The sequence below is a fragment of the Oryctolagus cuniculus genome, chromosome 18 (genome assembly GCF_051225735.1).
Source record: "Oryctolagus cuniculus isolate XC-2025 breed Fujian yellow rabbit chromosome 18, ASM5122573v1, whole genome shotgun sequence".
In the NCBI taxonomy this organism is placed as follows: domain Eukaryota; kingdom Metazoa; phylum Chordata; class Mammalia; order Lagomorpha; family Leporidae; genus Oryctolagus; species Oryctolagus cuniculus.
In genome coordinates this window covers 19,722,789-19,749,267 of record NC_142884.1, presented here as the reverse complement: position 1 = coordinate 19,749,267, position 26,479 = coordinate 19,722,789, and the positions used below count along the sequence as shown (strand labels likewise).

Sequence of the window (26,479 nt, the reverse complement as noted above, 5' to 3'; positions counted from 1 at the left end):
TTATATACAAAATAATTTTTATTAGAGACCAAAAATTTTATTAATACTATTTTTACTTCTTTGACAGCTTTAATTTTCAACAGTGTACAATTTACTGGAACCACTAGATGGCTAGATATTTGCACATAACATTTGGTTAAAAATAATTTGTAGGGCCCGGCACTGTGGTGTAGCAGGTAAAGCTGCTGTCTGCAGTGCCGGCATCCCATGTGGGCACTGGTTGGAGTCCCAGCTGCTCCACTTCCGGTCCAGCTCTCTGCTGTGACCTGAGAAATCAGTAGAAGATGGCCCAAGTCCTTGGGGCCCTGCATCCACGTGGGAGACCCGGAGGAAGCTCCTGGCTCCTGGCTTCAGATCAGCCCAGCTCCGGCTGTTGCAGCCATTTGAGGAGCAAACCAGCAGATAGAAGACCTCTCTCTCTCCTCTGCCTCTTCTCTCTCTGTGTAACTTTTACTTGCAAATAAATAAATAAATCTTTTAAAAAAATTTTTTCTATAGAGCATATGAGCAAAACTATGTTACTGCTCTGAGAAATGTATATTTATTTATAATAAACTTGCTTGCTCTCCTGTAGGATTCTGTTTACAGTGCTGCTGCCAAACAAGATTTAGACATAATGCCTTACCCTTCAGGTTGCCTTACCGTTAATCTGATGTCTAGCAAGATAGCTTAGTGGACACCTGGCACATGTCTCACACTGCGGGAGCTCTTTAATGTACAACGAGGAATGCGCTTAAACTAAAGGACTTGGACTTCTAGTTTTCTGCATTCACAGAGCTTCTCTCCGGCAGAAGTTTGGCTTTTGCTGACTTAGGATCTACGGCTGAGGTTTACTTTGATTCCTGCTTTCACTCGCACCTGGTCTCTCACATGCATAGTCATTCAAATGGTCCGACGACTTTCCCACACTCACTGGCTTTATCGCAGTTATGGATTCTTTGATGGGCGGTGAGATTGGAGCCTTTGCTGAAAGCTTTTCCGCATTCACCACACTTATATGGTTTCTCTCCAGTGTGAGTTCTCTGATGCACAGTAAGGTTGGAGCTACAGCTGAAGGCCTTCCCACACTTAATACATTCGTAAGGTTTCTCTCCAGTGTGGATTCTGTGATGCTGAAGAAGGGACGATCTGTGACTGAAGGCCTTCCCGCAAACACTGCATTCGTAAGGTGTCAGTCTGATGTGATTTCTCAAATGCATATCCAGTGATCCGGGCTGGCTGAAGGACTTCCTGCATTTCTGACACTCAAAGGGTCTTTCGTCCGTGTGCAGACTCTGATGCTGAATGAGAAGCGGGAGGCTACTGAAGCTCTGCAGACACTGGTTGCATTCATAATGCTTCTCGATGGTATGAATCCTCTGATGTCGAGTTAGGTGGGAGCTACAGCAAAAGGCTTTCCCACAGTCGCTGCATTCATACGGTTTCTCTCCAGTATGGATTTTTTGGTGGTGAATGAGAGATGACCTATGAATGAAGGCCTTCCCACACACTGGACACTCATAGAGTTTTTCTTGAGTGTGAATCCTCAGGTGTTCAATGAGATGTGAGACACGACTGAAAGACTTCCCGCAGCGCGTACATTCATACGGCTTCTCTCCAGTGTGAGTGCTCTGATGATTCGTAAGTGATGAGACGTGACTGAAGGCCTTCCCACATTCAGCGCATCTGTAAGGTTTCTCTCCACTGTGGCTTATCTGATGTCGAGTAAGGGATGAGCCGTGGCTAAAAGTCTTCCCACATTCGTGACACTCATAGGGTTTCTCCCCTGTATGAATTCTCCAGTGGCGATTCAGGACTGACCGTTTGCCAAAGGCTTTCCCACATTCTCTACATGCATAGCCTTTCTCTCGATTACACAAAGTCTGGCGAAGGCTAAGCAATGTGCCCCGGTTGAAGGCCGCTGCAGCTTCATTAGAGTTCAGAAGCTTCCTCCCGCCACTGGCGCCCTCATTCCTGACAACGGACATTCTTGGTGGGCTTGTCTTCAGCGTGTCACAGGCTCGCAACTTTGCTTCAGGAGAAAGTCTGTGCGGTTCAGAACGGGTGGGCTTTAAGTGGAAGGTGCTTCTAAACGCATTGCACTTGTTAAAAGTTTCCCCGGTGGGGCTCTCTCTACAGGGGAGAGGCACTGGTCTGAAATGTGTTCCCTGGCTCCTGGGCCTCCCCTCCTCCGTCTCTCTGCACTCCTGGTCCTTACTGGCACTTGAAAATTCACAACTCGATTTTACAGTTTTTTCTGTTCTTTCTATTTCTGTTTGGGGTGACTCTTCATTATAAAAATCCCCTTTTGTTGATAATTCCTTGCTTTCCCATCTTGGTTCCCAATCTGAAATATATAAAGAAAGTAAAGTGGTGCTTTTTCTCTACTTCTTAAAAAGAAATTTCTAGGATGGAAACAGGAGAAATAAAACCCCTGGAAAACACATGATTCTGACAAGTCCCACATTTCAGCTATTTCTGAGCAAAGCTCACAGGGAATGCAGACAGCTCACAGAGGCAAAAAGAGTGTCATTAAGGAAATTGGTAAATACAGGCAATCAGTTAAAATAAAAATGCAAGCAGGGCTGGTGCTGTGGCATAGTGGGTAAGTATGCTGCCTGCAGTGCCAGCATCCCATATGGGCGCCGGTTCGTATCCCGGCTGCTCCATTTCCTATCCAGCTCTCTGCTGTGGCCTGGGAAAGCAGTGGAAGATGGCCCAAGTCCTTGGGCCCCTGCACCTGCATGGGAGACCTGGAGGAAGCTCCTGGGTCCTGGCTTCAGATCGGCGCAGCTCCAGTTGTTGCAGCCATCTGGGGAGTGAACCAGGGAATGGAAGACCTTTCTCTCTCTCTCTGCGTAACTCTGACTTTCAAATAAATAAATAGGGGCCAGTGCTGTGGCACAGCGGGTTAAAGCCCTGGCCATATGGGCACCAGTTCTAGTCCCGGCTACTCCTCTTCCAATCCAGCTCTCTGCTATGGCCTGGGAAAGCAGTAGAAGATGGCCCAAGTCCTTGGGCCTCTGCACTCCCGTGGGAAACCTGGAAGAAGCTCCTGGCTCCTGGCTTTGGATCGGCGCAGCTCTGGCCATTGCAGCCATCTGGGGAGTGAACTTGTGGATGGAAGACCTCTCTCTCTATCTCTACCTCTCTCTGTAACTCTGTCTTTCAAATAAATTAAAGAAATCTTAAAATAAATAAATAAATAAATCTTTTTAAAAAATGCAAGCTATCAAGAAAGAAAATATAGAGGTCATTCTAGATTCCAAGCCATCATTTTATACTATATTTATGTGAACAATGACATTTTATCTCATAGTGTTCTTCTCCAACCTTCAATTAATCTGTTTGCTGCCAGATTAATGATTAAAATGCACAGTTTATACTACTACATTAAACCATTACAATGACAACAGAATAACCTAAGTACTACCTATGGGTCACAAAGGTTCAGGCTTTCTCAGTTGCTGTTTCTTGTGCTGCTTTGTTTCAAATAAAGAGCATTTTTAATTATTATGATGGCAAAAAATTATGATGGCAAAAATCTCATTTTGATTAGATGACATAAGCAATACAGGTAACAGTTTGGAAAAGAGGAACGATCATTTTGAAATTTACCTCTGGAATCCCTAAAGACAGCTCTCCTAAAATGCATCCACTCCCACTGCCAGCATCTTTCACAGAGACTTCCTTCGCCTAACTCACAGGATTAGTCGGAAACGTACCTTTCGGTAGGTTTTTCTCCACCATCCAGGGCTCTTTTCCATCCTCCAGTAAAGTGACCACACATGGCTTAGCCACGGAGAGGCCTGCGTGTAGGAAGACAGAACTCGCTCAAACTGCAGCCACAGGGGTCAGAGGTCACCACAAAAGGCAGCAAAGGGAGGCGTGTTCACTAAGATGGGACGACATGCTTAGGGCTCGGCACAGAAGGGCTAAACAGCTCCTTGGGAACGTGGTATTCAGCCATTTACCATCTCCACGGCCCCTGGAGAAGGAGAAGTGGAAGGAGAGATATCCTCACCTAGAGAGACGAGGTTCTCGTAATTCTGGACCGTCACCTCCCTGTATAAGTCTCTCTGTGCAGAACTGAGCCATCCCCACTCTTCAGGAGAGAAGTCTACAGCCACATCACTGAATGTCACCTGAAACAGCAAGGACGTTTAGCTCGGCCACCGCCCAGGCCTCACTGTACTGCCCTGCGGTCCCCTGTAGAGTAAAGGGACCAGGTTCAGGCAGTGATCTAGAATCTGGCCTCAGTTACGTAGTAACTGCATAATCACAGGCTTGCTGTACAACCAGGGTAAGACACAAGTCTCAGAGGGCTGAAGGCCAGAGCCAGGAATTCCATCGAGTCTCCCGAGTGGGTGGCAGGAACCCAAGTACCTGAGCCGTCATCTGCTACCTCCCAAGATGCACATTAGCAGGAGGCTGGAACGGAGGGCTGAGCCAGGACCCGAATCCAGGCATCCCAAGTGGGATCAAAAGCCCGCAGCAGGGGCCGGCGCCATGGCTCACTTGGCTAATCCTCTGCCTGCGGTGCCAGCACCCTGGGTTCTAGTCCCGGTTGCTCCTCTTCCAGTCCAGCTCTCTGTTGTGGTCCGGGAGTGCAGTGGAGGATGGCCCAGGTGCTTGGGCCCTGCACCCCATGGGAGACCAGGAGAAGCACCTGGCTCCTGGCCTCAGATCGGCGCAGCGCCAGCGGTAGCGGCCATTTGGGGAGTGAACCAACAGAAGGAAGACCTTTCTCTCTGTTTCTCTGTCTATAACTCTACCTGCCAAATAAATAAATAAATAAAGCCCACAGCAAAAGCCTGCCCCTTCTGCCACTGCCATTTTGGTACATGTTGCTATTGACTAGTGACAGAGGTCTATGGCTTCAAACGGGGTGATCTGCGTTTGTCAGGAGTTGGGGAAATACTGAAACATCAAATGCCCTGCCGCTGCAGAAAGCCCTCTCCACAGACGCAGAGCAGAAAGTAAACAGCCGCACCCCTGAACAAGCACGAACACAGGGGCGAGCCACTGAGGAGTCGGCAAGCAGACGCGAGCTCCCGTCCACAGAGCCAAGCAGACGGAGCGCGTTGTCCAGGTAACTTGTCCTCAGGTGAGAGGCTTCACAGCACAGTCTGCTACTTACACTTCCTTGTAACTGGAATGGCCACCATGCTAGTCAGTCACCTTTATTTCTCAAAGGAAAAATAAGATTTATAGTCCCTTTATGTTAAGCAGGTGGTTTCAACTTGGGAACCAGGAGTCTAGGTTAAACACTCTCTCTCTCTCTCTCTCTCTCTCTCTCTCACACACACACACACACACACACACACACACACACACGGCGGGGGGTGGGGGGGAGTACAGTCTTCCTCAATATTTGCATTTCAAAACGTTGGTCCCAAGGGCCTTAAGAACAGCTTGACAAACCAGTAAAACTGGCAAGAGACCTATGCAGCTTTTAGAAAGATTTGCACATGCCTCAGAGGGGCAGTTCTATCATTAGTCCTTCTCAAAGAAATGCGCTGAGAAAACAGGGGTGTCTCCACCTTTTAGTAGGGAAGAAAATTCCTTTTTACTTTTGGCTCATATGTACACTCTCCCAGGTATTAGGGTTGTTCCAGCCTTATCATATCTTTTCCTACTTTCCACAATGGTTTTTAAATGATTAGCTTCTACAAATGTCATCTCATAAACTAAATTAAAAACTCAACACTATGTCAAATGCATAAAAGTTTCATTCCACAAACGCAAAGCTACTTCACACTGTTCTGAACATATACTAACGTCACTGTATTAACAGCTTGCAGAAGGAAATCCACACCCCCTCATGAGATACCCTCTGCTCTCTGTGTAGAGCTGGGTTCCTCTACCTTGACACCTCTGACATCCGGGGCTGCATAATTCCTGGCTGGTAGGAGCTGTCCTGTGCATTAGCCGCATCCCTGGTTTCTACCCCCATCCCACCGCCATCCTGGTTATGGCAACCAAAAAACCCAGAAATGCCTCTCAACATGACCAAGTGGCCCTTATAGTGGAGCCAAAGGGGAAGAAAATCACCCGTATTTGAGAACCAACCACCCCTTTAGGAAATTTGAGCAGATCCTTAAGAGATCCTCGTGGGCCTACCCACTACACTCGAGGTGTCTTCTCAGGTCGTGTGAGTGTGCTCTTGCCTCTGCCTCCCTGGTGCCGTGGGCCACCAAACCCAGCTCCTGCCTATTCCCTGGGGACGCGGCCACCTGCATCCCCCTCCGTGGCGTGGGCAGCCTTAGGTGGTCTCCTCAGGTGTTCATTCATCTTTGTTCCCAGAAGAACTTGCGAAATCTGTCCTAGCACTTCCCTTCAGATCTTACGCTCTCTTACTTTTCTGCCAGTTCCATATTGCTCCACGCAGCAGCCACTTCTCAATCTACCTACAAAACTTAAATCATTAAAATGTTTCAAAGTATATAAAATTTAATATTCAGTTCCTCGGCTGCTAATAGCCACAGCCCAAGTCACGTGGGGCTGCTGGCTACTACACAGGATAGCACACACACGGAGCATTGTTCCCGACGTAGAAAGTTCGCACAAGACCATCAAGTCCTGCATGTCAGCATACACCCAACCCAAACTCGATTTTCCTAACAGATACTTCATAAGAGTTTAGGAAGTGAATCAACAAATGATTTTGCTTTTACTTTTTAAAACAAGATTTTTTCCATTCTAATTATCTAATTTTTTCAAGAAAACAGACTGCCCAACATGCACGTCCGTGACTCATGCCCTCTCCGGTGTAGGTTTTACCTGCCACCCCATGACTCTGTTCCACTGTTTTGGTCACCAATTTTACTCGCACAACATCTGTTTTGTGCCAAGTATCCCTCCAGGCACTGAAAACAGAACCATCAACAAGCTCCCAGCAGGAGACAAACAATGAGCGCATGCACACACTGAACCTATTAGCCAGTCAGTGACAGGTGCTGTGAAACGCAACCATGCAGCAGGTGAGGGAGGGTGACTTCAAGTTCAAATACACTTCTGCGAAGCACAACTTATAAAGTAACCACTGAGCAAAGACACAAAGGGAATAGTGAGGTCTGTGCATGTCTGGGCGAATAATATTCCAAGCAGATAGTACGGGCACAGCAGCTTCCAAGACCTGGAGGCCATGGCTGGAACGGAAAAGGAAGGTGAGGGGCCAGCACTGTGGCGTAGCGGGTGAAGCCACTGCCTGCAGTGCCGGCATCCCATATGGGTCCCGGTTCAAGTCCCGGCTGCTCCACTTCCCATCCAGCTCTCTGCTATGGCCTGGGAAAGCAGTAGAAGATGGCCCAAGTCCTTGGGCCCCTGCACCCGCGTGGGAGACCCGGAAGAAGCTCCTGGCTCCTGGCTTCGGATTGGCCCAGCTCTGGCTCTTGTGGCCAAATGGTGAGTGAACTTGTGGATGGAAGACCTCTCTCTCTCTCTGCCTCTCCTTTTCTCTCTGTGTAACTCTGACTTTCAAAATAAATAAATCTTTAAAAAAGAAAGAAAAGGAAGGTGGGATTAGAGAGGCAACAGCCTAATTATACAAAGTTTTATAATCACTGAGAAACTCTGACTTCTATTCTGAGAAAAGGCCGCTGAAATGTTTCAGCCGAGGAACGACAGCATTCCACGTATCCACGGGATCACCGTACCAGCTGTGCCGAGCAGAGAGCGGGCGCGGGCAGAGCAGGAGAGCCTCCCAGGAGGCTCCTGCAGCGAGGCAGGGAGCTGGGGCCAGGGCAGCAGCAGTGAAGGCAGTGACGGAGACCAGTGGGCAGGTCCTAAGTATTTCCAAAGACAGTACCTGAGCGGGCCTTCCAAGTAAAAAGGAGGAATCAAGGACAATTCCAGACATCCCGTGGGCAACCGAAAAGCCTGCCCCATCAGCCACTGACCACATGATACAGCTTCGGCAACTGTAAATAACCTCAAACTCTAAGTTTGCATTCTGAATTGTAATAAAAGAAATTCCTTTGGGCACAAGACTCTACAGCAAGTCTTCCAGCAGAAAGCTAGGGCACTAGGACAGTACCGTGGCGCTCTCTGGCGGGTGCCACCCTCTCTTACAACCAAGGGAGCGGGAGATCCGGTCCGTCAATGGCCGCCACGGAGTGAGGACTGGCCGAGGAGGCAAAGCAAACACCCAAGATCCGGGGAAGCAAGTGTCCCACGGTGTGGGGGCATACCGACTCACCTGAAACATCACTTTGCAATTTCCAAAAATGCAAGCAATCCAAGCTCTTATCTTACCAATGGGCAGTGTTCTGAGAAGACAGAATAAAGGAAAAAAAAAAAAAAAAAAAAAAACCGTGAACAAAAGTCGGGCTTATCTTGCAGCCAGCCAGCACTGGGGCGCCAGTCCCCTCCCCGGGAACTCGCGGGTGTGTCCTGGCACAGGTCGTGGGTCGCCACCTGCGAGGACAGCAACCCTCCACACACCAGGGGCACACGCGCAGAACACAACGTCAAACACCCCCCCCCCCACGGAATCCCAACTTCCTTCTTAAACGGCGACAAGGCTGCACCCCTCATCTGCTGGGGGTCACGAGTGGGCGACATCAGATCTACCGTCTGTGGCGTCCGCCGTGGGCGCGTGCTGTGCGTGCTCTCTCGCCCCGTCCCGCGCACGGCGGCTCTGAGGGGTGAGCGCCCCACAGCAGCCCCGGAGAGGCGACGGTCCTGCCCAAGGTCCCCCGTGATGCCGCCCGCCGCCGGCCTCCCGTGACCCGCAGCTGCGGGACTCCCGGGAGGGACCCCGCCGGCACCTCCGTGTCTCACTCGTGAGTGGACGCCGGCCCCGGGAACCACACCGCCCGGCGTCCTACCGGATCCCAGGAGCCGGCGCCTAGCCGCCGACGACCGCGGGGCTAGCCAGGAGCGGCGCCCACGGCCGCGCGAGTTTCCCAGAGTCCTCCGCGTCCGGCACGGCGGCCATTCGCGCACCGGAAAACCACACCTCCCAGGAGCCTCTGCGGGGGCGACGCGCCCAGCGGCTCAGCCGGGTATCGTAGCACGCAGTCGGCTTGCTGCGAGGACAGTGGCGCTCCGACCACGAAACTACATTTCCCAGAAAGTCAGGCGGCTGCGACAAGGTCTTCGGGCTCATCCGTGCGCTCACAAGTACATTTTTCACTTGGGTAGTTGCAGGCGTCCCTGACTCCTCTCGTTCACAGCCCGGCAGCCACGCTGTCCGGGTCAGGAGGGCGTATTTAGCGCCCACCTTCCAGGACTCCAGTTCCCAGAATGCACTGCAGCCTGTCCAGCTTTGCCCCGCCCACCAGGGCCGTTTCCCGGAAGTCCGTGCGGGCGCGTCAACTCCACGGTGCTAATAACGGTCCTTCGAGGGTCCGTACATGCCCCGGAAGGATTTGAAACACTGAACTCCAGTGAGCGCTCCCAAGGCAGGGGCCCTCACCCCGGTAGAGAATCCCCCTCCCACGACCCAGCCCGGCGTCCAAAGGGCGATGGACGTCAGACTACTGTTGCTGCATGAGTCGGTTGTCTGCTTTCTTTTTAAATTTAAATTATTTACTGTTTGCAATTAAACACCATGTGTCTGAATGTTCTTGTCAGAAACCAGGTGGGATATTCGTTAGGCAATGCGTCTCCACTGATAGGCCAGGGGCTATGGCGTGTAAGCCCTGTAGCAGCCCCAGCTTTGAAGGCATGACATAAGCTGCAATGGCTGACGCACAGTGTGTCCCCTCCTATGACCTTATTGCACGATGACACTGTTTCCCAGAACTACCAACCTACGCTCCTACTCGAGTCATTGCTTTGGTTGCTATTAGTGCCCCATTTGTGAAACAGATTTTTCCAGTGTTCCGTGTGAAACTAAGTTGTGTCTTAAGTTATCCTTTTTTTTTGTTAAGTATTTATTTTCAGATATGCACATTTTTAAAAAGAAATACTGTATTTATTGATAGGCAACAAAAATGTCAATCTATGGAATCTGCAAGGAAAACTACATAAATAAGCCATAAAGTACACAGGATAAAGATGGCTATTTTTTTAAACTGTTTTTCCATGTATTATCAAGTTGAAAATTTTAAAATAGTGTTCTTTACAAGAGCTTACAACACATCTCTTACATGAAGATAAATAAGATTGCAAGATATGTACAACTAAAACTATAGAAGATTGTTCAGAAAAACAATAAAAAAACTAATAAAAGGAGAGGTATACCATGTTTATGGATTGGAACACTCCACGTTGTTACTGTGTTAATTCTCTTCAAATCGATTTATAAAGTGGTCTTCAAATAGTTCATGAAAAGCACACATGAAAAACTATGCATGGATTTCAATTTTCTTGTCACCAAAATAAACTCCAGCTAACTTGTTATAACATGTCAACACAGGGTCTGGTTTTGAAGCATTAAGAAAGATGACATCAGCATAAAAACAGCCTCATCAGAGCAACATGAATTCTGCTAAAACTGAAACAAGAATAGACATCAAATCTATGGTGAAGACTGGGTAGGAGAGTGAAAAATGTATGTAGACTGCCCCAAAGAAATGAGATAGAGCAGATTACACATCTCAGCAAAGGACAAGAATGTTGGCAGACCGTCTACATCAATTTGGGAGGAAACATCTCTTCCATGCCCTAACTGAAGAGGACCAACGACTAACAGCAGAAACAAACTGCCAGCACCAAATACCTCTATAGGCTCATCTTACGCAATTCCGACTGAAAAGGTTGGGCACACTTTCTGCTTGATGGGTGCCAAAGCTGCAGACAAGAACAGCGCTTTTAATGGAAATTTTATACAAGTGGGATCAAGATCTAAAGCGTTTTTTCAAATTATATAACGAGAGATGAATCATGGCTTTACAAATATAATCCTGAACACACAGCACAAAGCAGTAGCTACTAAGAGTTGGAACTAATCCAGTCAAAACAAAAGTGAACCAGCCAAGACAAACTGTCAAGGCAACAGTTTGGGGGTGGAGGAGGGGTATTAAAGCGTTTTTCTTGTTGGCGCTCTGGAAGGCCAAGGACCAATAACATCTGCTTACCGTGAATGTATTCTGAGACTGTCAAAGCTTTGGCAGAAAAATGCCTGGGAAAACTTCTCCAGAGTCCTTCTCCCCCACAACAATGCTCCTACTCATGCCTCTCATAAACCAAGAGCAATCTGGTGAGAGTTTTTCAATGTTTATTTTCATCTACTTGAAAAGCAGAGTAGTAGAGACAGAGAATTTCTTCCATATTCTGGTTCACTCCATATTCTGGTTCACTCCCCAAATGCCTGCAACAGCCACGGCTGAGCCAGTCATGAGCCCAGAACTCCATACAGGTCTCCCCTGTGTGTGGCAGGAGTCCAAGCACTCGGACCATTAACTGCTGTCTGCCAGGATGTTTCAGAATTAAAGCTGGGGGCCAGCACTGTGGCATAGTAAGTAAAGCCATATGGGTGCCAGTTCAAGTCCTGGCTGCTCCACTTCCGATCCAGCTCTCTGCTATGGCCTGGGAAAGCAGTAGAAGATGGCCCAAGTCCTTGGAACCCTGCACCCGTGCGGGAGACCCAGAAGAAGCTCCTGGCTCCTGGCTTCAGATTGGCACAGCTCCAGCCGTTGTGGCCATTTGGGGAGTGAACCAATGGATGGAAGACTTTCTTTTTCTTTCTCTCTCTCTCCTTGTCTCTCTCTCTCCCTCTGCCTCTCTGTAACTCTGCCTTTCAAATAAATAAATCTTAAAAAAAAAATAAAGCTGGATTAGAAGCAGAGTAGCCAGGACTCAAACCAACAATCTGGTAAGGGATACAGGTGTCCCAAGCAGCAGCTTAGCCCACTGACCACAGCACCACCCTTGCTGAGAGTTGTGACAGGAAATCATGAAGCGTCACTTTATAGTCCTGATCTTGTTCCTCTTGACTTTTTGGTTCCTAATCCTCAAATATCTTGACAGGGCACCCACTTGTCTTAACAGTGTAAAACAAAACAAGACTACAGGACATGACTGGATTCCCAGGACGGTTTTTTTTTGTTTGTTTTTTTGTTTGTTTGTTTGTTTTTTGCGGGGAGGATAGATTAAATGGCTTGTAGCATCACTTACAACAGTATCTTGACCTTGATGGAGCTCATGTTGAGAAATAAGGCTTACATTTTTATCTTTCAATTATACTCTTTCACAAATTTGCTGAAGTCCCTTCATATATATTCCATGCTCTCCCAATCCAAATCACACAACGCTTTTGAGGAATATGACAAAAGAGTTCTAAAATCCATATGGAAATGATAAGGACAAGAAATTCTTCCTAAGGTACAGATTTAAAATACTACATTACTTGATTTGAAGATACATTATACAGTTATGATATGTAAGACTTTAAGATAATCAGCAAAAATACACAGGAAAAATATCTATAAACAGACCAACATATACAAGATCAAATGAATTTCAACTAAGGTGCAACAGCAACTCAGTAAATAGTACTGGCAACAGGGGGCAATTGAGTGTCCACATTTAAAATAAAATAAAAAAAAAAAACTCTAGCCTCAAACCTCATACAGTATAAAAGAGTTAACTCAAAATGGATTATAAACCTAGGAGTATGAAACTTCTATTATGTAACAAAAGGGAAAATTTTAGCTTGATAAATACTTCCTACACACACAAAAACAGTGCTTAATTAAAAGGGAGGAAAATCCACATATTCAACTTCATCAACAGTAATCACCTCTGCCATAGGAAACACTCTATCAAGAAATTTTTTAAAATGTCACACGATAGAGTATTGACAAATCGCATATTTAATGAAGGTCTTGTATCCAATATTTAGTAAGATCTCTCAAAATTCAATAATAATTTTTTTTTTTTTTTTTTTTTTTTTTACAGGCAGAGTGGACAGTGAGAGAGAGACAGAGAAAGGTCTTCCTTTGCCGTTGGTTCACCCTCCAATGGCCGCCGCGGCCGGCGCACTGCGCTGATCCAAAGGCAGGAGCCAGGTGCTTCTCCTGGTCTCCCATGGGGTGCAGGGCCCAAGTACTTGGGCCATCCTCCACTGCACTCCTTGGCCACAGCAGAGAGCTGGCCTGGAAGAGGGGCAACCGGGACAGAATCCGGCGCCCCGACTGGGACTAGAACCCGGTGTGCCGGCGCTGCTAGGCGGAGGATTAGCCTAGTGAGCTGCGGTGCCGGCCTCAATAATAATATTTTAATGGACAAAAGATACATATTTAAAGATGTAGCCATGGCAGTAGCAAAATTAAAAATTCTCAAATTAGTCACTAGGGATAAAATAAAATCACAGAGAAATTCCACTATCTATCTAATGAGAATGGCAAACTCATTAGATCATGTTGGTGAGCTTAGCAAGCAACCAAATTTCTAGTTACACCGCTGGAAACTGTGGAAAACAGTCTGTCAGTTTCTAAAGAGACAAACATCCACATACCAGCTGACTCCGTGTGTTTATGTCTAAGTTCTGATGCTGACAGCTGAGCGAGCTGGCCAGACTGCCCCTTCCACATTATCCTTTCTTCCGAGCTAGCGAAGGGCTTGACTAGTAACACAACTCTATGCAATCAGTAATCCCAAATCTCCTGCCCCAACTGCTTCTCTAACTCTCACACTAAGCCAACACACGCTCTGCTCTAAAGCATCCCAGGAGCAATTATCAGGTAACAAGAGCAATCCTCAGCCCAAAGTCCAGCTAACTTATTCAAACCAGCTCGCTACAAACTGCCCTTCCATGTCTTTCCTGTGGGATTCCCACAGAAGCTGTGGCCTAAGCCTTCCCCTTGCTCACTTCTGCCTCCTGACCAACACGGGTGCTCTCTGTAGCCCTGTGTGACATGATGTTCCCCCTTCTCTCAGGAACTGTAGGTAATAAATTCTTTTCCTCAACATTGGCCTATGTCATCACTTTGTCACAACTGAAATTAAAATCCTGTGGTTAGAAATGAGATACTCAGGCCTTTGTCTCCCAGCTATTAACACACAAGACAAGTATGTGAATGTTCACAGCCACTTTATTTGTAATAATCCCAAACTGGGAGCAACTCATGTTCCTTACCAGATATGTAGAACAAATTGTGGGATAACCACACGAGTATACTAGTCTAGACTAAAACAATGAAGTAATCAGACATGGAACATGGAGGAATCCCAAAATAATTACACTGTGTAAAAAAAATAAAAACTTCTTTAGAACAATATTTTGGTATTCCATTCACATAAAATTCTAGAAAAGTTAAAAAGTCTGCAGTAGTCCCCTTGCATCCACAGGGCGTATGTACCAAGTGGATGTCGACAGTACCAAACCATGTATATAAGCAAACTGGCCTTTCCTACATATACATACATATGACAAACTTTGACTTATAAATAAGGCATAGCAGATTAACAAACATAGCTAATAAAACAATTCTAACAATGTACTAACCAACATAGCTAATAAAACAATTCTAACAATGTACCATAGGGACACACAATGTACCACAGGGACCAATACTGTGATGCAGCAGGTTAAGCCACCATTTACAACAAAAGGGTGCACCAGGTCGAGTCCCGACTACTACACTGCCAATTCAGCTCCCTGCTAATGCTTCTGGGAAGGCAGTGGATGATGGCCCAAGCACTTGGGGCCTACCACCCATGTGGGAGACAAGGATGGAGTTCCAGGCTCCTGGCTTCAGCCTAGCCCAGATCTGGTTACTGTGCCCATTTGGTGAGTCGATCAATGGATGGAAGAACTATGTCATTCATTCTCACTCTCTCTAATAAATAAATAACCTTTTTCTTTAAAAAAAAAAAACTAATAAAAGTAATTTAAAACTTGAATTATTTCTGAAATTTTTCATTTAGTATTTTTTGACTATGATTCACCACAGCAAAACTTTAGAGACTGTGGGGGTCCCACATCATGACAGGTTAAGCCACTGCCTGCAACACCAGCATCCCATGAGCACTGGGTTGAGTCCTGGCTGCTCCACTTTCAATCCAGCTTCCTGCTAATGCAATTGGGAAAGCAATGGAAGATGGCTTAAGTGCTTGGGCTCCTGCCACCCATGTGGGAGACCCAGATGGAATTCAGCCAGCCCAACTGTTGCAGCCAATTGGGGAATAAACCACTGGATGGAGGATCTCTCTCTCTCTCCCTCTCTCTGTAACTCTTTCAAATAAATAAATCTTTTTAAATAAAGAAAGACATACAGCGAGAGAAAAAGGAAAGGAAGAAAAAAAAAGCAGCTGGATAAAGGGGGATTTCTGTAAAGGATGAGGCAAATTTGTGGTTGAGAAATATGTTCATTATCATGACCGTGGTGAAGGTTGCATGGATACATAAAAATCATTCTTCACACTGAACATCAACTGCATCTACATAGAGCCTTCAAAAACTGGTTCAAGGGGGCCAGCACTGTGGTGTAGCGGGTGAAGCCACCTCCTGCAGTGCTGGCTTCCCATACGGGTGCCAGTTTGAGTCCCCGCTGCTCCATTTCCAATTCAGCTCTCTGCTATGACCTGGGAAAAAGCAGTGGAAGATGGCCCAAGTTCTTGGGTCCTTGCACCCATGTGGGAGACTCGGAAGAGTCTCCTAGCTTCAGATCAGCCCAGCTTTGGCCATTGTGGCAATCTGGGGAGTGAACCAGCAGATGGAAGATCGCTCTCTCTCTCTCTCTGCCTCTCTGTAACTCTCTGCCTTTCAAATAAATCTTAAAAACAAAACAAAACAAAACAAAACAAAACAAAACAAAAAAACGGTTCAGGGCAGGCATTTTGCCTAGTGGTTAAGATGCATGTCCCATATCTGAATATCTGGGTGACTCCCTGGCTCCAGCTCCTAATTCCAGCTTCCTGCCAATGCAGACCCTGGGAGGCCGTACTGATGGCTCAAATAGTTGTGTTCCTGCCACCTACCTAGGAGACGTGGTTGAGATCTCAGCTCCCAGCTTTGCCCCTGGGCCACTGCAAACATTTGGGTAGTGAACAAACAGATGGGGGCTCTTTCTCTAATAAATAAATAAAACAAATTTTTTAACAGTTCAACACAGAAATCTGGATCCTTCATTGGCAAACACATCTTAAATATGTTCTTCTTTGGGGGTCCGGTGCTGTGGCGCAGGTGCCCTGGCCTGAAGTGCCGACATCCCATATGGGTGCCGGTTCGAGACCCAGCTGCTCCACTTCCTATCCATCTCTCTGCTATGGCCTGGAAAGCAGTAGAAGATGGCCCAAGTCCTTGGGCCCCTGCACCCACGTGGGAGACCTGGAAGAAGCTCCTGGATCCTGGCTCCAGATCGGCTCAGCTCTGGCCGTTGCGGCCAACTGGGGAGTGAACCAGTGGATAGAGGATCTCTCTCTTTCTGCCTCTCTGCTTCTCCTTTCTCTGTGTAAGTCTTTCAAATAAACAAACAAATATTTTAAAAAAATATGTTCTTCCTTTGGAAGGGACAGCCCTACATCAATGGAAGCAAAGCCTAGCAAGCAATAGATGCTAAATAAGTCACATGCCTAGACAACCAGCGCTTTTCTTGGTTTCTTTTTCTTGCCTGTATAGCAATGACCTTGAGGTAAGCAACCCAAACAGTCTTGACAATTCAGAAAACATTCAGATTATTTGCCCTACCAGTGATCTGAGCCACAGGAGACGTTAAATCTGGAAGTTCTAAGAATACCTGAATACCCGAATCCCTCACAGCTATAGTGACCAGAATATTTCTCTAAGCACCACTGGATAAGGCACATGCCTTCTGGTTTGCTGGCTCCAATTCTATTAACCCCATCAGTGTGTTAAGCTGATTAGGGTAAACTGTGATGGCCTCACGCCACTTGTGGTTTCCTACAGGGGACACAGTATAAAGACTGGCCGTCCCTCAGCTCACTGGGCGACCGGATGGTACATAGGAGATGGATTCTGCCATCGGCACTGGCAGGGAGAGCACTCAGGGAAGGGCCTCGTGCAGGTCAGACAGGGTAACGCACCTCCGGAAGCCTCCCCACACACTGCGGCTTGCACAACAGGTGTGAGGTGTAGCCTTTGGCTGACGGCCACTTCACAACTCTATTCTCAGAGCTTTTCTGCCGTCATGCATTGACCAAGCAGATAACACTCTTGTATTCCACGGCCTTTCTTCAGGGCGAACCCTCTGGTACCAAGCGAGGGAAGGCCACTGGCTCAACACTCTCCGACATGATTTTGCCGATGTTGAATGAGGCTGGATTTGTGGCTAAAGCACTTCCTACGTTCACTACGCTCATACGGTCTTTCTTCCGCGTGGGTTCTCTGGTGTCGAAGAAGTGTAAATTTCAGACTGAAGGCTTTCCCGCATTCACTGCACGCATAAGGCCTCTCCCCAGTGTGCACTCTCTGGTGCAAATTGAGGCTAGACCTGTGGCTAAACCATTTACCACATTCGGCGCATTCATAAGGTTTCTCACCGGTGTGAACTCTCTGGTGTGAGACCAGGCCAGAGCTTTGGCTAAAGAACTTGCCACATTCAGCACACTTGTAAGGCCTTTCTCCGGTATGGATTCTCCGGTGCCGAACAAGCGTGATTTTGCGGCTGAAGAATTTTCCACACTCGCTGCATTCGTAAGGTTTGGCCCCTGTGTGAATTCTCTGGTGTCCAATTAGGCCAGACCGTTGTCTAAAGGATTTCCCACATTCTGTGCACTTATACGGCCTTTCTCCAGTGTGGATTCTCTGATGGCGAACCAGGGTGGTTTTACAGCCAAAGAAGTTCCCACACTCTACACAATTATAAGGCTTTGCCCCCGTGTGAACTCTCTGATGTTGAACAAGGCCATAGCTTTGTCTAAAGGACTTCCCACATTGCGTGCATTCGTAACTCCTGTCTCTGGCGTGGATTTTCTGGTGTTGAACGAGTCTGCATTTCCGTCTGAAAGCTTTGCCACATTCGCAGCACGCATGAGGCTTCTCTCCAGCGTGAACCCTCTGGTGCTGGCCGAGTCGGTGCTGCTGGCTGAAGGCCTTCCCGCATTCACGGCACCGGTATCGCCCATCGCCAGTGGGAACGACCTCGCTGCACCCTGCACTTCTGGGCGGACGCCCCCAGAGGTCAGCGGTCTGGTTGTGCAGAGGGCCTGGGTGGGGCAGGAGGTCCTCCCCATCGTCCCCGCACAGAAAGGGCTCCTCTGACAGGTGGCCTCTGCAGCCCGTAAGCGGTGACGCCCCGTCCTCCTCCCCGCTGGGGAGCCCCTCTCCGTCCTGATGCTGAGCGATGCTTAGGCTGAAGCAGAACTGTCTTCCACACGCCCCGCATGCCTGAAGCTTCTGCCCAGAGCAAATCCCCTGATGTTCGGCCAAGAGCAAAACATCCTTCACGACCGGGCCACACATCCCACATGGCTCAGCAGTGTGCGCGGCCGAACCTGACCCGGGAGTCCTGATCTGTGGCACTGCTTGCAAAGGTGCCTCGGCATTCTCCATCCGAAACCAACAGCCTGAAAGCAGAGAAACACTGCTGTACACGCAGATGCGGGAAAAAGAGGGCAGGCCATCCCAGATGCCTGCTCTGTAACTCCAGGATCGAACACACGGGGCTCCTGGGAGGATGAGGCGGCCGCAGCTGGGCTGAGGCAGGCTCCATACCGAGCCCGGCAGCACTGTACCACTGGGGGCTCTGGGAGGAACAAGAACACAGTACAGCAAAGGGCGCGCTGTGAGCCTGACTCGCTGATCTGCTGACGGCTTTCAGCAGGGGCTTCTCGGCGGCTGACCTGGAAGCCCTGAACGGAAGGCTGTGCCCAGACCTGGGAAAACCAACCGCATCTGAGAAGCTGCCGAAGCACAACGCAGGCCCGGAGCACGTCTCACAGCGAGCACGACAGGTGGGCAGGAACAGGGGAGACTTTCAGGCAAGAGGGGTGTGCTTAGCTCTGGTTAGAAATCAAACAGGAGGGGTAAGTGGGGAAAATGCCAAGAAAAGGAGAGACTGAAATGAGTTATGGACCTGTCTTGGCAGACGTGCTGGGTGCCAGGAGAACCTAGCCCTGACACTGAACTATCCCTGCCTTGTCGCTTACCAGGGCCAGGTCCCCTCCAAGTCCCTAGTGCCGCAGCTGGCCCAACGCCTGCCCTGCCAGGCGCCCAGGTGCCTTCCCCCGCCTCCAGCAGGACAACTACACGGATCTGGGAAGAAGCAAATCCTAAGAGAAAGACAAAGCAGCTAAGTGGATGGACACCAACAGCCAGAGCACCCAGCCCACCGGGAGTGACAACCAGTATTACAAGAAGAACCTTGGAGAAACGTCCTCTAGGATCGGCCCACTGCCCCCAAAACCGGTTCTCCAGCTGACGCCTGTGATTCCTGACATGGGGCAAGAGGCAGCGTCAGCTGGAGGAAGGAGGGTGCAGTAAAGGGCAGAGAGGGGCGGCAATCCCGGACCGTCCCCCGACAAGGTGAAGCCACGTCAAGTGGAAGCCACGGGCCCCCATATCCTTCCCTAGAAGGCCTGAGGGCACCAGACGCTGGGGCTCCGTGGGAGAGGGTGAGGAATGCCTGAAGCCTAGGAAGAAGACCCAGGAAGGAGGCAAGGTCCACTGGCGGCTGTGGGAAGGGAAGAGAGAGCCCTGGAGAGAGGAGGAGGGGCCAGCCCAGCCCGGACGCTGCAAGGGTGAGGGACTTACCCAGCGAGGCCACCAGGGTGAAGTTGTCCAGCATCACATCCCGGTACAGGAGTCTCTGAGGCTCGCCAAGGAGCTGCCACTCCTCCCAGGTGAAGTCCACAGCCACATCCTCCAAGGTCACCCTGCCCTACCATGACGGGCACAGCAGTGTCTCTAAGCAGCCCCTCTCCCAGGGCCCTCTCTATCCCTGGATCCCTAAACCCAGTCCCTCCCACCCTCCTCTCAGGAAGGCTCACGGGAGGCGGAGGCCGGATAGCACCACAGTCCCCTCGCTGTGTCCCCCACATCAACTGCAGACATGTGGGCAGGTAAATGCTGAGCCCTGGGACTGACGAATTCCCCTGGGCATGCCTTCCAGTTCATGCCTTCCGTACCAGCGAACACGGGCCCAGCGTCCTCCCTCACCTCCTAGGGCCCAGCCCCTGGGAGCCTCAGTTCACGCTCTCCCTTGGCCACATCCCTCTGGGCACCATCAATCACGCACATTTGGATTCTCACTGCCACTGTCCATACCCTGCGTATACCATGGGCATCTCCCTGAGCTCCGGGGAGAACCCAGAAAACACTGGGAAATGTAAGGGTGATTCCATCCCGAGTCCCACATCTGACAGCCCACAGGGCCAGGGCAGGCCTCTCGCCCTGCTGTCCAGACCTCTCCACCTTGTCCTGGCCCCTGCTTCAACCTCACATGCAGGTGGCAATACCTTAAGCCCTCTTCTACTGCTGTGCCTCCCCTATCACAGCCGTCCTCTTCCCATCAAAGCCTTGTTCAGTGCCCAGCTCCCCTGGCCGCCCATCCGTCACCGACTCTCCCACTGGCCCCTGAGCTTATTTGTAAGCCTAAGTAAATTCTCCAGCCCCACCAATGGTCACCATTGGACTGGTGAGCCTTGACAAGGGGGAGTAAGTGCAGGCTTTGGGCTGTCATGTCACCTCCATCACTGCTGTCCTCCCATGGTCACTCCCCTGGGAAGCTCTGGCCATCTGCCATACCCACCTCAAACCCCACAGCCACCTCTCTGGCATTACCTCTCTGTGACATTCACGAACCCTAGGCAGGTGCCCAGTAACATGGTCACCATGACCTGAAGATTTTGCCTCCTAAATGGGACTCATAGCTCTGCCCCAGGCCACACACAGGTCACCAACTTGTGCTGTCCTCAGCATGAACCTCTTGCCTGAACTCCAGCTGTGTGTCCAGCTGTCCACTCACTCACTCCACTCAGGGTCTCTGGAACATCACAAACGGACCATAGCCCAACCTACCTCCTGATAATTCTTCTGAAACTCACACCTACAACTGACTTCCCCTTCTCAGCTGATGGCATCTCCTTCCTGCTAGCTGCAAGGGTCAAAATTCCATCCATCTCTCGATCACAGTCTGATTGGATATATTTTAAAAGCAAATCCAGGAGCTGGCGCCATGGCTCACTTGGCTAATCCTCCACCTGCAGTGCCTGCATCCCATATGGGTACCAGGTTCTAGTCCCAGTTGCTCCTCTTCCAGTCCAGCTCTCTGCTGTGGCCCGGGAGGGCAGTGGAGGATGGCCCTAGTCCTTGGGCCCCTGCTCCAGGCCTGACTCCCTCATCCTGGCTCGCAGGTCCTCTAAGACATACAGAGGCCTGTGACAGCAGCCTGCCAGCTCTGTCTCACCACTGTGCACTGGCACATGCTGACCCTCTGCCTAAAACACCTGCCACAGAACATTCTACAGGTGGCCAGAAACTGGCCTAGATGCCAGATCAGGTGTCTGATGACACATTACCCCAGGCCAAACTGAGTAATGTGGCAGACAAGCAGTAGCAGGATAAATCCAGGAGACCATATGGGTCATGGGGAGGTATGGAAGGGGGACACTATCCACTCACCTGTGCATGGTTCGTGAACACATCTGAAGCCATGGAAACCTGAGGGAAGAGTGAGACTGTGAGCGAAAGGCATCCATGCTGCGCCCCAAGGGATCGCCTGATCATGCCCTGCAAGGTGACCTTGGGCTAACTGACCAAGTTTTGGGTTTCAGTCCTTGGTGCGACCTCTTACCTGCTATGTGACCCAGGACAAGGATTCAACTTTCCGGTGCCTATCTTCACTGAATGGACCTAAGAATGGCACCCACATCCTGGGGTTGGAACTTGTATCGAATGCATTAGTAATTACGCATCGAGTGCTAAGTAGGCTCTATCACTATCCACAAAATCAAGTCTTCTGTCAATGTTTTCAGTGTAAATCATGCGATGGGTCTTTGAAAGTATGAGGATGCAATACTGTGATGTTTAGTGTTTTCACGTATGGCTCTGGGAGTATATTATGGTGTTAACCACATTTGCATTGCATGCACAAATTTAACTTGCTAAATTCCCACAGTTCAGTGTTTACATGCACACTTTTAGAGGAACGTTGATCCCTTAATGTGGAAGTGAGTGATTGTTCCATTTCTCCCTAAGTTAAACCGGGGTGTGGTGACTCCAAGGCGGGGGGTACCTTCTCTGTTCTCAAAGATCTGCGCACCACTGCATCGCCACTCCGGTCCGGCAACAATGTTCCCTGTCCCCCTGCGCCTCCTGTCTGCCCGTCTCTCCTCTCCTCGTCAGTCACCCTTGCCTTCTATCCCCAGTCGGCCGGCTTCTTAGTAACCTTCGGGAACCTTTTAAAATCGTCCCTGGGATCCAGTCTTTCTGATGACAACCGTCCGGGGCCACCAGTGCCCTCAGATTAGCTCATCTGCTCACGGGTCCCAAACGCTTCCCAGTCGCATCCGCAGGCTCTGCACACCCTGGTCCCTCTGTAAGGGACATCTCTCATCACTCCGCGTGTCAAAAACAGGGGACCTACCGGTACCGCCCCTGAACTGGCCCGAACAGAGAGCTGTGGCTGCAGTGCCCCGAGCAGGTGTCTTCACTCGGGGCTCCAGGGGGTGGCGGGATCGGACAGGTCAGCACCAGGGGACGCAGCACCAGCCTCAGCGGGCAAGCGCAGGCGACCCAGCCAAACCCCGACGCCAGCCTGCCCTGCGCGAGGAGTCGCCCCAGAGGGCGCCCTCCCGATCCACAGACCCGCCCCCATGCACCGTGAGCGACGCCTCGGCTCACGCCTTCCCGCTCCCTTTACCTTGGGCCGGACCAAGAGCTCAGACCCTGTCCAGGTGGACCGACCCAAGAGTCACCAAAAGGACCGCCGCCGCAGGGGCGCCGGAAGTCCCGCCTGGACGTGCCCAAGCGTCCCTCTGCAAGGGCCCCCATTGGCTTAGCGCCGCAGGGGCTCTGCGCAAGGATTCTGGGTAATGTAGTTCTCCCGGGCCTCTGCGCTGGAGGGCGCGCGCGCTCCAGACTCTGGCACAGGTGGCAAATGTGCGCCGAAGTTCTGAGACCCACGTGCTTCCCAAAGCGACAAAATCAAAAGACAAACTAAACCACGTCGGTCCGACACACACACACGTGAGCACTTATTATCTTAAGAGCTAATAAAGATCATAGTACTTTCCTTCATAGAAAATTTTCAAGTCAATTCTGTAGGCTCGAGGCTGTCAGGGTGATGACGAGAGAAAATAAAAAACTGCAGAGAGGCTCAGATGGGGAAGCTTGCAGGGTACCGCAGGTGGACAGGTGTGGAGCTCTCCTGCTAATTCGCACAAGCAGCAGCCCTACTGTGTAATCGGTGCGCATGCCCCAACCCTTCAACACCATTGTATCCCGGTAATATGTCTTGCTCCGTATTCTGAGAGATATTCAAGTACTTTTAAGGAGTTCGACATCTATCTGGAAGAAGAGACTTTTACCAAGTGACATTTTCTGTGAAGACCGCATCACTGGTGAAGGAAATGTGGAAGGGGGCATCTTTTTTATTTTTTAAAGATGCATTTATTTGGGGCTGGTGCTGTGGTGTAGAAGGCTAAGCCTGCTACAGTGCTGGCATCTAATGTGGGTGTCGGTTGGAGTCCCAGGTGCTCCCTGTTAATAACCTGGGAAAGCAGTGGAGGAGGTTGTATTTGCCCTGACTGGACATGACACATGTACCCGTGTGTCAAAACAGCTCTTGGCATCCCATAAACATAGACGATTTTATGTGTCCAGCAATAAGTTGTCAAGTCTATGCACACAGGATACCTTTTCATTTATTGAGGTCTTGCATAATGTCTCTCAACAATGCTTTGTGGTCTTCGATAGCTTGTCATTTTCAGTGTAATAGTCTTGCTCTGTTGTGGTTAAATTTATTCCTGAGTAAGTTCTTTTTTTATGCTGTTATTTTTTTAAGATTCATTTATTTATTTGAAAGTCAGAATTACACAGAGGGAGAAGGAGAAGCAGAGAGAAAGAGAGAGAGCGAGCGAGCGAGCGGTCTTCAATCACCTGGTTCACTCCCCAGTTGGCTGCAATGACTGTAGCTGCACTGTTCCGAAGCCAGGAGCCAGGAGCCAGGAGCCAGGAGCCAGGAGCCAGGAGCCAGGAGCTTCTTCCGGGACTCCCACGTGGGTGCAGGGACCCAAGGACTTGGGCCATCTTCTACTGCTTTCCCAGGCCACAGCAGAGAGCTGGATTGGAAGTGGAGCAGCTGGGACTTGAACCGGTGCCCATATGGGATGCTGGCACTGCAGGCGGTGGTGGCCTTACCCGCTACACCACAGGGCCGGCCTCTTTATGTTGTTATAAATGAAATTGTCTTCTCAATACCATTTTTGTAGTGTTCATGGCTATTGTGTATTTAAAACAACAGTTTTTGTGTGTTGGTCTTGGATTATTTAACTTTGCTCAATTTACTAGGGTTTTGTTTTTTTTGTTTTTGTTTTTGTTTTTGTTTTTGTTTTGACAGGCAGAGTTAGACAGTGAGAGAGACAGAGAGAAAGGTCTTCCTTTTTCCATTGGTTCACCCCCCAAGTGGCCGCTACGGCCAGCGTGCTACGGCTGGCACACTGCACCGATCCGAAGTACCGAAGGTACTTCTCCTGGTCTCCCATGGGGTGCAGGGCCCAAGCACTTGGGCCATCCTCCATTGCATTCCCGGGCCCCAGCAGAGAGCTGGACTGGAAGAGGAGCAACCGGGACAGAATCCGGCACCCCGACTGGGACTAGAACCCTGGGGTGCCGGCGCCACAGGCAGAGGATTAGCCTAGTGAGCTGCGGCGCTGGCCAATTTACTAGGTTTTGCAGATGCTTTGAGGATACAGCGTCCTGTCATTCCTAAGTATAATTTTTCTTTTTCTTCCCTGACTGGATACCTTTCATTTCTATTTCTTGCCTATTTGCTCTGGACATCCAGGACGATACCGAATAGTGGTGGCAAAAGCAGCCATCATTGTCCTTTATTGACTGCGGGGCCAAGCTCTGTCCTTCAGTGTTGCATCCAATGGGTTTTACACCAATGTCCTCTGCTAGGTTGAAAAAGTTCCCTTCTATTCCTTTTTTTAAAAGGATTTATTTATTTATTTATTTATTTATTCATTCATTCAAATGTCAGAGTTACACAGAGAGAGGAGAGGCAGAGAAAGAGAGAGGTAGAGACAGAGAGAGAGGACTTCCATCCGCTGGTTCACTTCCCAGATGACCACAACAGCTGGCGCTGCACCGATCCAAAGCCAGGAGCCAAGTGCTTCTTCCAGGTCTCCCACACGGGTACAGGGGCCCAAGGACTTGGACCATTTTCTACTGCTTTCCCAGACTATGGCAGAGAGCGGGATCAGAAGTGGAGCAGACAGATTTCGAACTGGTGCCCATATGGGATGCCGGTGCTTCAGGCTAGGGCTTTAACCCTCTGCGCCACAGTGCCGGCCCCATCCTTCTAGTTCTAATTAACTGTTTTCAACACCCAATTTTATTGGACCTGGAATCGGGCCTTTTTAATACGTGGGATAATTAGGCAGCAAACAATCATTAACTGTAGATCTGATAAAACAGAATCTAAAGACTCAGGAATAGCAATTGTAGGAAGCTGCCAGTCGCCCTTGAAGGGGAGAATGCCTGAAGAAGGGGCCTCCAGTGCTGGGTTCAGACGCCAGCCGAGTAGGTGGATGTGGGACTCCGTGCACGGTGCAGGTTATGCTGGGTGCAACGGGCCACGCCTAGGGAACAGAAAGCAGCTTTCTGGGAGCTTGCGGGCTGGCTGCTGAACAGGAAGGCACTTCAATGTTGACATCAAAACCTGCTGACATCAAAACCTTCCTAGAGCTCTCACAACGCGCCGGCAGGTGCACTGTGGGAAGAACAAATTCCAAAATCCCTTCTTCAGCTCTGCTTTAGTGCGTCTCCTACACCCTCTACTGGCAGAGCTTGGTATTGCACCAGCAGAAAACCAGTAAACGCAGGTGCAGCTTCTGTGTCTCACTGCGGGGCGGAGAAGAAATCGCAGCTGAGAGGCAATAAGTTAACAGCACCATGGTCTCTGCCTTAGGTACTCAGCTCCCATACACGCTCTTCTACACACATCTGAGCTACTAGAAAACAGTAAAAATAATCCTGTTCCCAGCCAACATGACTCAGCTAGGCTTCACACAGGTAAAGGAGTCCTCATGCTTCGCCCAAAATAAGGAAGCAACAATCGCCGACTCCATGAGACTCAGCAGCGGTCCTCAAAATCATTATGGTTGGCCGGCGCCGCGGCTCACTAGGCTAATCCTCCGCCTGCGGAGCCGGCACACTGGGTTCTAGTCCCGGTTGGGGCGCCGGAGTCTGTTCCGATCGTCCCTCTTCCGGGCCAGCCCTCTGCTGTGGCCCGGGAGTGCAGTGGAGGATGGCCCAAGTGCTTGGGCCCTGCACCCCATGGGAGACCAGGAGAAGCACCTGGTTTCCGGCTTCCGATCAGTGCGGTGCGCCGGCCGCGGCGGCCACTGGAGGGTGAACCAACAGCAAAAGGAAAACCTTTCTCTCTGTCTCTCTCACTGTCCACTCTGCTGTCAAAAAAAA

General features: G+C 49.7%; 1 protein-coding gene across 4 annotated transcripts; it reads right to left on the bottom strand.

The window, feature by feature from the left end:
- On the bottom strand, nt 1-22,828 carry LOC149120819 (uncharacterized). 4 transcript variants are annotated; one of them, XM_089319271.1, is made up of 5 exons: nt 8,811-8,949; nt 8,180-8,249; nt 4,004-4,124; nt 3,705-3,788; nt 1-2,326 (listed from the first exon to the last, which is right to left on the bottom strand). In XM_089319271.1, the coding sequence occupies exons 2-5, from the start codon at nt 8,186-8,188 to the stop codon at nt 879-881; spliced, it is 1,662 nt and encodes a 553-aa protein (XP_089175397.1). In that variant the 5' UTR covers nt 8,189-8,249; nt 8,811-8,949; the 3' UTR covers nt 1-878. The 4 variants fall into 4 exon arrangements, with proteins under 4 accessions (XP_089175397.1, XP_089175398.1, XP_089175400.1 ...); XM_089319274.1 differs by lacking the exons at nt 3,705-3,788; nt 4,004-4,124; nt 8,180-8,249; nt 8,811-8,949 and adding exons at nt 17,188-18,399; nt 19,586-19,712; nt 21,455-21,493; nt 22,695-22,828 and having other exon boundaries at nt 685-1,840; XM_089319272.1 differs by lacking the exon at nt 4,004-4,124.
- Nucleotides 22,829-26,479: the final 3,651 nt, after the last annotated feature.